Source organism: Lipotes vexillifer, unplaced genomic scaffold, assembly GCF_000442215.2.
Source record: "Lipotes vexillifer unplaced genomic scaffold, Lipotes_vexillifer_v1.1 scaffold1139, whole genome shotgun sequence".
Classification (NCBI taxonomy): domain Eukaryota; kingdom Metazoa; phylum Chordata; class Mammalia; order Artiodactyla; family Lipotidae; genus Lipotes; species Lipotes vexillifer.
The window spans coordinates 1159300-1168772 of NW_006798273.1; the positions used below are offsets into that span (position 1 = coordinate 1159300).

Here is a 9473-nt window from a genome sequence, read left to right on the forward strand (position 1 = left end):
AAAGGAGAAGGCACTCCTAAGGTAGGTATGTGCGCTGTAGTGGGGTTAGGGATAACATAAATAACTGAATCAGCCTACCCATCAGGGACGTGGTGAGAGATCCGGGTAGAAGGGTTTTTAGGGCCCAGTTTCTGGGCTGGGAGGGGTTCAGTGCTGTCTTATAGAAGATAGATGTTATATTGTGGTAGGAAGGAGGGGGCTGAGGAGATACCAAGTGGCGTCTTCTATGCAGAGTGCTATGTAAGAGGATACCAGTTGTGGAAAAGTCTGTCATCTCCAGCCAGAAGACCATTCCTTGGGAACAGGCCCGTGTGGCATCTCTCTGTGTTCTGACCCCCCACCTGTCCCCCATCTAGTACCCTAGGCCCATTGCTCTAATGATGAAGTGGATAAAGGGCTGTCTTCTGGTGCCGAGGGGAAGGCCATCTGAGCAGGACCTGGTGGTCTCGTGACAATGGTCGTGTTTCTCTTTGCCAGTCTCACGCCTCCTTACTGCCAGTCCAACCTTGTTCCTTCCCTGTGCACAGAAAGGGTCTGAGTCTCTGGTACAGGCCCATCTGTGCCGTGAGATGGCAGGGTGGGTGTGGATGGTGAGACAAAACATCTCCTTCATGTTAGCCTGAGGGAGCCCTGATCTGAACCCTCTGAGACCTTTTGAGAATAGTTGGCTCCTTGGTGGGACCAGTCGGGTGTTGCGGGGGGAAGCTTTGATCTGAGCCAACCCCCAGGTTCCAGCCCTGGTTCTCACCGCCGCTGGCCTGGGTGTTGCCTGTCTGTCCTGGTGTGGGGGGATGGGGCTCACTCCCGGAGCCCCTGGTTGTGGCCCAGATTCCAGTACCTCCTCCATCCTTCTTCCTCTCCCCAGGTCAGGTTCCTCTGGAGAGAGAGAGGCAGAGGTGGCTGGTTCCCAGATGTTATAGACCCCGTGGACACCATGTTGGAAGCCAGACTCCAAACCCAGCAGAGAAGCAGCCAGAATGGTCGGGAGGTAGTGCAGCCTTTCCCATTCCCAGAACACCCTCTGCTCTCCCACCTCCCGTCCTGTGCCCCTCACTCCTGGAGCCTCCCTCCCTCTGCCAAGGACTTTGAGTCCTCTCATCTCTCCCTGTGGCCCTTTTCCAGACCAGCCTGTGGTCCTCAGGTTTTGGGATGAAGCTGGAGGCTGTCATCCCATTCTTGGGGAAATACCGCCCCTTTGTGGGTCGCTGCTGCCAGACCTGCACCCCCAAGAGCTGGGTGAGTGATGGTAGAGCCAGGCCCTACCTTGTGAAGCTTGGTTCTGGGAGCCATGGCTCCCATGGCCTTGGGAAGCAGCTTCCTTTATGTCTCCCAACCTCAGCCCTCCCCTGCACCTGCCTCTGCTGTCTTTCACGGAATGGGCGCACTAGTATTGGCTGGTTGTTGGTCTGGGGCTGGCTCCTGGCTCCTAGGCCTGGGAGAGTTGGGTGGGGAAGTGTAAAGGGGTCTGAGAGGAGGTGTAGAGCATGGCCAGAGGGCTAGGGTCTGACTATGCCTGCATGAGTCCTGCTGTTCAGTTTTAGGGACACTGCCCACTCAGAGTCGGTGAGCACTCACACACGCTTGCAGACCTGTGTGTGTCGGTGCCGTGTGCTGGTGCTGATGGGACCCAGGGTTCTGGTGGGGATTTAGGCTACATGTTCTCTGCTGTGGATGAGAGAACTTCTCAGAGACTTCAATACGCTATTCTCCAAGAGGGTGGTTCTACAGAGGATGCCGCCCTTCCATTTTGACCGTGGAACCCTCTTTCCTAAGTGAGCTTCAGGATCTGGGGTCAAACATCTTTTGGGAACTGCTGTGCTATAATCCTGTCTCCTGGTAAACTCTATAGTGCATCAGGCAAAGACCACAGAAGACAGAGCAGGGGCTTTCCTTTGCGGGTTTGCAAAGGTCCCCCCAAGGACATGCTGTCCCTGCCCCTCTTGGGCAGGAGTCCCTCTTCCACAGAAGCATAATGGATCTAGGCTTCTGCAATGTGATCCAGGTGAAGGAAGAGAACACCAGGTAGTCAGAGCTGGGGGTGGGGCAGGGTGGTGGGCAGGGCCCTTGGGTGCAGGGCTGCTGGGGCCCTGCTTTGTGGTATCATTTTCTTCCTTCCTCTGCTCCAAACCCACAGGTGGGGACAGGCAGGCCTGGAGCTTTCCTGCAGTTCCTTCTGTGAGCTTTCAGGCCCCGAGCCTGCACCCTGCTCACTGCGGGGAGGGGTAGGAATAGGCCACAGGTGGGCAGGTGCCTCCTCTTCCTGCTCCATGATAAGCCAGGCTCAGGTGTTCCCAGTCCGTGGGGCTAGGGTGACCCCTTCCTGATGGAGTGCCCTCTGTGGGCCCTAGTCAGGGGCGGGCCCGCTGAGAGATCTACCCCCTGCTCGGGGGCTGTGCCCAGGTTTCGGGGCTGGCTGGTTCGGAGGCTCTGCTATTTCTTGTGGTCACTGGAGCAGCACATACACCCCTGCCAGGATGCCCCACAGAAGGTCATGGAAAGCACTGGGTGAGGAGGCAGGGACTGGGGTCTGGCTGGTACTTCTGGGATCCTTGAAGGGATGACAAAGGCTGTAGGCAGGGCTGATTGAAAGGGCTGGTTTCTAGAGTGTTAGCTTGGTCTGGGGCCCTTCCTTAAAGATGGAGGGTCTTCACTGGAGGCTGTGCCCTGGGGCTTCTGTGGGGCTGAGGGAAGTGAACTTATGCCTGCTCCAGCCTGACACCACTTCCTCTCACACCACAGGGTTCAGAATGTCATCCCAGGGAGGGCCCCAGGAAGGGCTGGGGAAGGCCAGGTGCCCAGCCACGTGAAGAGAGAGGTACAGCGCATCTTGGGCCACATCCAGGCCCCACCCCGCCCCTTCCTGCTCAGGTAACTCTGTACTGAAGGGTGTTTTGGGCTGGGGCCTCTGCCTTTTGGGAGAGAGCATTGGCTGGGCTTGGGTAAAGACTAGAGTCCCCTCCTGGGGAGCTGGGTGTTATATTTACCAGTCTGAGTCAGCCCCTGATCTGGACACTGTGAGACCTTTTGAAGACAGCTACCTTCTCAGTGGGACCAGTTGGATAAGGGGGAGGGGCTTTGATCTGAGCCAGCCCCCAGGTTCCAGCCCACGTTCTCACCACTGCTGGCCTGGTGGTGTGTATCTGTCCTGGGGGTTGGGGCTTGGGGGGTCTCCCCAGGAACCCCTGGTTGAGACCTAGACTCCAGTACCTCCTCTATCCTTCCACCTTTCCCCAGGTCAAGTTCTTGTGGAGAGAGACAGGAGGTGGCTGGTTCCTCCATCTTACAGGCCCTCCTCTTCCCTCCCATATTCATCCTGCTGTCACTACCTGCTCCCTCCTGATCTGTCCTGCACAGGTCAGAGCTCCTCTTAGATGCAGGACACTCTTCTGGGGAAATGGAGGGATGCACAGGTTAGAGTGAGGAGAGATACACACGCCTGCAAGGACAGAACAAGGGCTAGGACTGAAAATACCTGGAGGGGAGGAAGGGACTTGTAAGCCAGGGACAAAAGGGGGAAAGGAGCCAGCCTTGGGGAGGTGAGGATGTGAGGGAACAGTTCTACCAGAGGGAAGAGCATGAGCTGTGGCTGCAGGAAAGGGCCAGGTTTGCTCAGGTAGCTGATGTGGTCGGAAGCTGGCAAATGAGGGAGAGAGTTGTTGGAGACAAAACTGAGAGGTAGAAGGGACCAGATATGCAGGGCCATACAAGAAGTTTGGATTTGACTTCCAAGTGCAGTGAAAACCAATGGAAAGGTTATAAGCAGAAAATGACAAGATTAATTGAGGTCAAGAGTAGAGAACAGATCATCTGGGGAGGCTGTTTTGTTAGTCCAGGTGAGACGTAATGATGGGGGATGGGCGTGACAGTAGAACTTAGGAAGACGATGGAGAAACCAATATGAAATTATCAGGACTCACTGATGGATTGGAGGGTTGCAGTGGGAGCAGTGAGGCGGAAAGGGGAAGATGCAGGAGAGCTGGGTTTCTGGCTGAGCACCTGGTGGTGTGGTTGGAGGGGAGGGGGCAGGCTTGGGGAGGAGTGAGTTTGGCCCACAAAAGGTGTTTTGGACATAGAGTTTCTGATACCTGACATGCTGGTGGAGACACTGAGGCAGCTGCTTATATGTATGAGTCTGGAGCTCAGAAGAGAGATTGGGGCCAGGAATGTGTATTTGCAGAGCTTTAGCGCATAGATGATGCTTCAAGCAGGGGGATGCTTGAGTCATTGAGGGAAGGAGGGCACAGGGCTGCACATGTCAGGCTCGGCTGTGTTGAAAGTGCTAAGAGGTCAACTGAGCAAGGACAGGAAGTAGAGGTTGTTGGTGACCTACGACCAGCCCTCCATGTGACAATTCTTTGGCTTTTTCGAGACTTCCAGTCCCTTGACCTGAGCACCTTTACACCAGCCATCAGTCCCCCCTCCTGTCTTTCCTGCCCTCCAGGCCTAGCTTCGATTCCAGAGCTCCTTGTGAGGAAAGTGCTCTTGTGAAGGAGTCACTGGGCACAACCCGGCTGTGTTTGAACCCAGCTACCTGCGTTCTCTGCACCTAAGCAGCCAAATGTCACTAGAGAAACACACACTGGGTGGGCCTGTTTCCTTTATAAGTGTGATTCTCAGAGGGGCACACTGCACTCTCCAAGGCTCCAACCTAGACTGCTCCTTCTCTAACTTATCCACTGTTGACCAACCGCCTCATGCTTCGTGGAGAAATAGAAGCCATCAGATGAGGACATGCTGTGTGTCCTGCACATCTCCATGCTGCCTGTGTCTACACTTCTGTCCTCATTTAAAGCCAGTCCTCACATTGGGCCTCTGGACAACCCCTCCCCAGAGATTTTGCCCCTTCAGTTATCTCCTTTCCTTCTTGTATCACTAACTCCTCCCTTTTTAGTTTACTTTTCCTAGCACTTTGCAGAGACAAGGCTGGGTTATGCCTGGAGAGAGTCTTGGTTCTCTGGTCACCTTTGGGGTAAAAGGAGGCAGGGAGATGCTCGGAGGCTGATACGAGGCAGCTGCGCCACGAGGTCGTCTTGGGAGACGGCAGCACCTTGCCGGCACAGGCTCTGCTGTCAGGCCCCCCTGCTGGTCCCAGCACCCGCACTTAGCTTTCTCTCTTACCCAGCAGCTTTTGTGACCTCTTTGAACCTCACTTTTCTCTTCTGTAAAGTGGGGACAGTAGTAGTGCCCACTGTAGAGGAGTTCTGGCCGGCCCTCTGGGCTGCCGTGGGCTGCCTCGTGGGCCACGCCCTGCCATGCCTCAGACTGGGCGCTGCTCTCCAGGCTGTTCAGCTGGGCACTGCTGCGGATCCTGAACTGCCTCTTCCTGAACGTACAGCTGCACAAGGGCCAGATGAAGATGGTCCACAAGGCTGCCCAGGCAGTAAGGCCCACCCTCCATTGGGACGGGGATGGGATGGCGAGGACAGAGGAGCAGAGGCTAGGCCAAGCCCTGAGTCGGGACCAGCCCCATCAGCTGGTGGGAAAAATCCAGTGCTCTTTGACGACCTTCTCTTTGTGTCTCACGGTCCTGCTCCCACGAGGTTTCCTCTAAAGGCTTTTCATCATGGTCTTAACAACCATTACGTCAATGTGTTACCTTAAAAGCTGTTGACAGAGCTCCTCTGCTTTTGGGAGATGTGCTCAGAGGAAGAACTAACTGCTCAGCTGAACCCTCCCTCCCTCCCTCCCTCTGGGGCTGCCCTGGGGCTGTAGGCACTAGGTTTCAGCTCCCTGCATCTTCAGGGTGGGGGGAGGATTGGCACTTCCCTTTGGCTCTCCCTGGAGCAGGGCTCGCCGCTTGTCCTCCTCTCTACCCACAAGTCACTCCTGGATGGGATCCTACTGCCCTTTGTGCTGCTCTCCCAGGGCCTGGGCGTGCTCCGTGTGGCTTGGGATCCCCGCACCTGTTCCCCCATCCTCAGGTAAAAGTCTTGTGCCTTTAGACATACAAGGGAGAGGTCCCCAGGCCGGGACAGGGGTGTGTGGGGATGTCAGGCGGTATTCTGGCAGCAGCTCCCCGGAGGCCCTCTTCCTGGCCCCTCGGCTCTCAACTTTGTGCCACCCCAGCTTGTGGGGCTCAGATGGAGGGTCAGCTATGGGCTCTAGGACCATGCCTCGCCTCAGAGTGTTCAGGCAGGACCCAGGCTGGCCCTGGGTGGACCAAGGCTCTCACTAGCCTCCTGCTTGGTCCCATCTCATGAGCGCCTTCCCTCATCTGCCCTGTGCCCCACAGAGCTCTGCTGAAGAAACTTGGGGGACTTTTCCTGCCCCCAGAGGCCAACCTCTCCCTGGACAGCTCTGAGGGGGTCCTTGCAAGGGCTGTAGTCCATGCGGTGAGTGCTATGCCCAGTGGTTGTTTATGGGGCCAGGCCAGGGTACGGGGGCCTGTTGCTGTTCTGGCTTTGACACCTGCCTCCCCCCACCCACTTCCAGGCTGTGGAGCAGCTGCTGGTCAGCGGGCAGCCCCTGCTCATCTTCCTGGAGGAGCCGCCTGGGGCTCAGGGGCCTCGTCTCTCAGCCCTGGGTCAGACGTGGCTGGGACTGGTGGTACAGGCGGTCCAGGTGGGCATCGTCCCAGATGCTATGCTGGTGCCAGTGGCCATCACCTACGACCTGGTTCCAGATGCACCCCGTGACACATACCACGTGAGACCCCCCCTGCCCTGGGTACCTAAGTGGACACCGTCTCCAGAGAGGAGGCACAATATTGTGTCTGTGGCTGAGTTCCCCTCAGGGCTTGGCTAAGTGGGGAGTGCAAAGGAATTTCAGCCCCACGGTCATTATCCTGTGGCAGCTGCTAAGCCTGTTACAGTTATCCTCTCATTTCATACTCAAAAGACCTTGCTGGGGAGGGATTTCTCCTGTTTCACAGGGAAGAAAATGAGCTTGGAGAGGTCATGGTCATATAGCAGTTTGGGCCCAAGGTGAAGTTGAGCAGAAAGCGTGTCCCAGGCAAGCCGGTTCCCCCAGCCCCTTTCTCCCTGCAGGCCTCGGCCCCACTGGGGCTGTGGACCGGAGCTCTGGCTGTCCTGTGGAGCCTGCGAGGCTGGGGCTGCAGCCGCCGAGCCTGCGTCCGTGTGCATCTGGCCCAGCCCTTCTCCCTGCATGTATGGACCCCATTGGGCAAGGCTGGGAGTACCTGGGGTCTGTCCTAGGGCTTCTGGCGGCCTGGCCCTCAAGGCCACTTCAGGGGTAGCGTTACCTACTTCAGATGGGCTGTATGCAGGCTTCCTGGTGGGCCAGGGCAGACCACCTAAGAGGCTTGTCCTGGGCAGGAATACACCGTCACCGCCAGAAGCTGCTGGGGCAGCAGGCAGACCCTGGAGCAGCTGCTGCAGCCCATCGTGCTGGGCCAATGGTAAGGGCAGAGGAAGATGAGGGTCTCAGGGGCAAGGCAGGCAGCTCTTAGGCCCTGGCTCGTGAGCCGGCACCCTCTCCTCCCAGAACCACAAACACATCACCAGCTCCAGCCTTCCCCCACCAAGTAACTTTGGGTCATCTCAAACCATGCCAGGCACCCCTCCTTGCCTGTAAGTTGAGTGTGGGTTATGGCACACAGGCCTGGAAAGGACTAGGGTTACACAAGCCACCTCTTTCGGGGATGGGGAACACCCTCACGTTTGAGAAAGCTCTGGGCTCCCCCATGATTGTTTTAAGGTTTGGTCCCTTCATCTTGTGATCTGTGTCTCTATCCCAGTACCGTCGTCCCTGACACTGAGAAGGTGCAGGAGTGGACCCCAGTAACCGGGCCCCTTCTGGCCCTCAAGGAAGAGGACCAGCTGTTGGTCAGGAGGCTGAGCTGGCACATCCTGAATGGTGAGGGGAACCTCGGTCTGGCCTTTGAGGGAGGCTCCTGAACACTCTGTTCTCAGAGCTGGCCAGTCGGCAGGGCCCTCCTTTCCAGGTGGGTTTCTGCACCTGCCCCCTCTTGCGTGGCCCACTTGGGACATGTGAAGAAGAGTGGAACACCTTCCCCTGCCCCTGAGGAGGGCGTCAGTCAGGGAGGACATGATGGAGCCGCTAAGTGAGGGCACACAGGCGGCCGCCCAGCCCGGCCTCAGGCGCGTCACTTCACTCTCTTGAGGTGACATTAGCTGAACTGAACAATATGTAAGGGACGAAACACAGTGCCTGGCACAGCACTGTTATTACCATCTTCTCAAGTGTCCCTTTTGTGGCAGAGACTGGGTTGGTGGGTAGTAGACCTGCAAGAGGCAGGGACGGTCCCTGAGCTCCCAGCCTGGCTCTCAACATGTATTTGGTAAATGCCACTTCTCCACTGGGGAGGGTGGCACCCAAGGACCAAGCCTGCTCTCCCCTTCCCAGGGGTGGAGTCGTATGGGGGTGTTTATGTGGCTGCTGCCAGGGAGGCGTGTGCTTGACTGGGAAGGCTTGCCTGGTGACGGAGGGTCCGGGCTGTCGGGCCTTCGCCCCTGAGCAGCATCCCTGCACCCCTGGCCCTAGCCTGCGTGGCGAGCTCGGCGGTGATGAGCACGGCCATCATGGCAACGCTGCTGCTGTTCAAGCACCAGAAGGTAGGGCACGGCGGGGTGGGGGCCTGGGGGAGGAGGCGTGGCCCTGCCGCTGAGCCCCTCACTGCCCACCCAGGGCGTGTGCCTGTCACAGCTCCTGGGGGAGTTCTCCTGGCTGACAGAGGAGACGCTGCTGCGTGGCTTTGACGTGGGCTTCTCAGGGCAGCTGCAGTGCCTGGTGCAGCACACGCTGAGCCTGCTGCGGCCGCACGTGGCCCTGCTGCGCGTCCAGCAGGGGGACTTGCTGGTGGTTCTGCGGCCCGGCCCAGGCCTTGCGCACCTGGCACGCCTGAGCTCCGAGATGCTGCCTGCCTTCCTGAGCGAGGCCGTGGGTGGTGAGTCCCTAGGGCCTGGGATGGGTGGGATGTGTGTAGGGGTGAGGGGAATGGCTTCCTTCCTCATGTCCGGCCCCTCCTCCCCCAGCCTGTGCCATGTGGGGGCTGCTGGTGGGCAGGGTGCCGCCTGAGGGACCCTGGGAGCTGCAGGGCGTCGAGCTGCTGAGCCAGAACCAGCTGTACCACCAGATCCTGCTGCTGATGCACTTGCTGCCGCAGGACCTGCTGCTGCTGCAGGTCAGGCCTCTCCCACCAGCCCTGCTCAGTCCTGGGCCTCCCCTTCTTGGCTGTAGGAGGGGCCCCACGCTTGCCTGAGCCCTGACCCTAAGATGTCCTGCGGCAGTAGGTCTGGTCTCTTGTCTCTGGCCAGGCCCCTGCCTGGCTCTCCTGAGGCCACGGTGCCTCTTTCTCCCCAGCCGTGCCAGTCTTCCTACTGCTACTGTCAGGAGGTGCTGGACCGCCTCATCCAGTGTGGGCTCCTAGTCGCCGAGGAGGTAGGAAGGGCAGCTGGAGACAAAGCCCCTGCCCGGGGTGTGGCCTCCTTCAGCCTCCCACCGAGTGACAGCGGCCCAGGCTCTTGCTCTGGCTTGTGTGTGTGTATGTGGGG

General features: G+C 58.3%; 1 protein-coding gene across 1 annotated transcript in view; it reads left to right on the plus strand.

Moving 5' to 3' along the window:
• The first annotated feature begins 931 nt into the window (after positions 1-931).
• GPAT2 (glycerol-3-phosphate acyltransferase 2, mitochondrial) overlaps positions 932-9473 on the plus strand; it is a 10519-nt gene continuing 1977 nt past the window's right edge. Inside the window, exons 1-16 of the mRNA XM_007470195.1 lie at positions 932-988; positions 1123-1236; positions 1949-2022; positions 2401-2505; positions 2740-2868; positions 5281-5380; positions 5788-5921; positions 6233-6332; positions 6433-6645; positions 6987-7106; positions 7275-7357; positions 7697-7815; positions 8464-8534; positions 8626-8866; positions 8955-9103; positions 9283-9360. Coding sequence (XP_007470257.1) covers positions 935-988; positions 1123-1236; positions 1949-2022; positions 2401-2505; positions 2740-2868; positions 5281-5380; positions 5788-5921; positions 6233-6332; positions 6433-6645; positions 6987-7106; positions 7275-7357; positions 7697-7815; positions 8464-8534; positions 8626-8866; positions 8955-9103; positions 9283-9360 — 1884 coding nt within the window. The 5' untranslated portion in view covers positions 932-934. The remainder of the gene's footprint in view (positions 989-1122; positions 1237-1948; positions 2023-2400; positions 2506-2739; positions 2869-5280; positions 5381-5787; positions 5922-6232; positions 6333-6432; positions 6646-6986; positions 7107-7274; positions 7358-7696; positions 7816-8463; positions 8535-8625; positions 8867-8954; positions 9104-9282; positions 9361-9473) is intronic.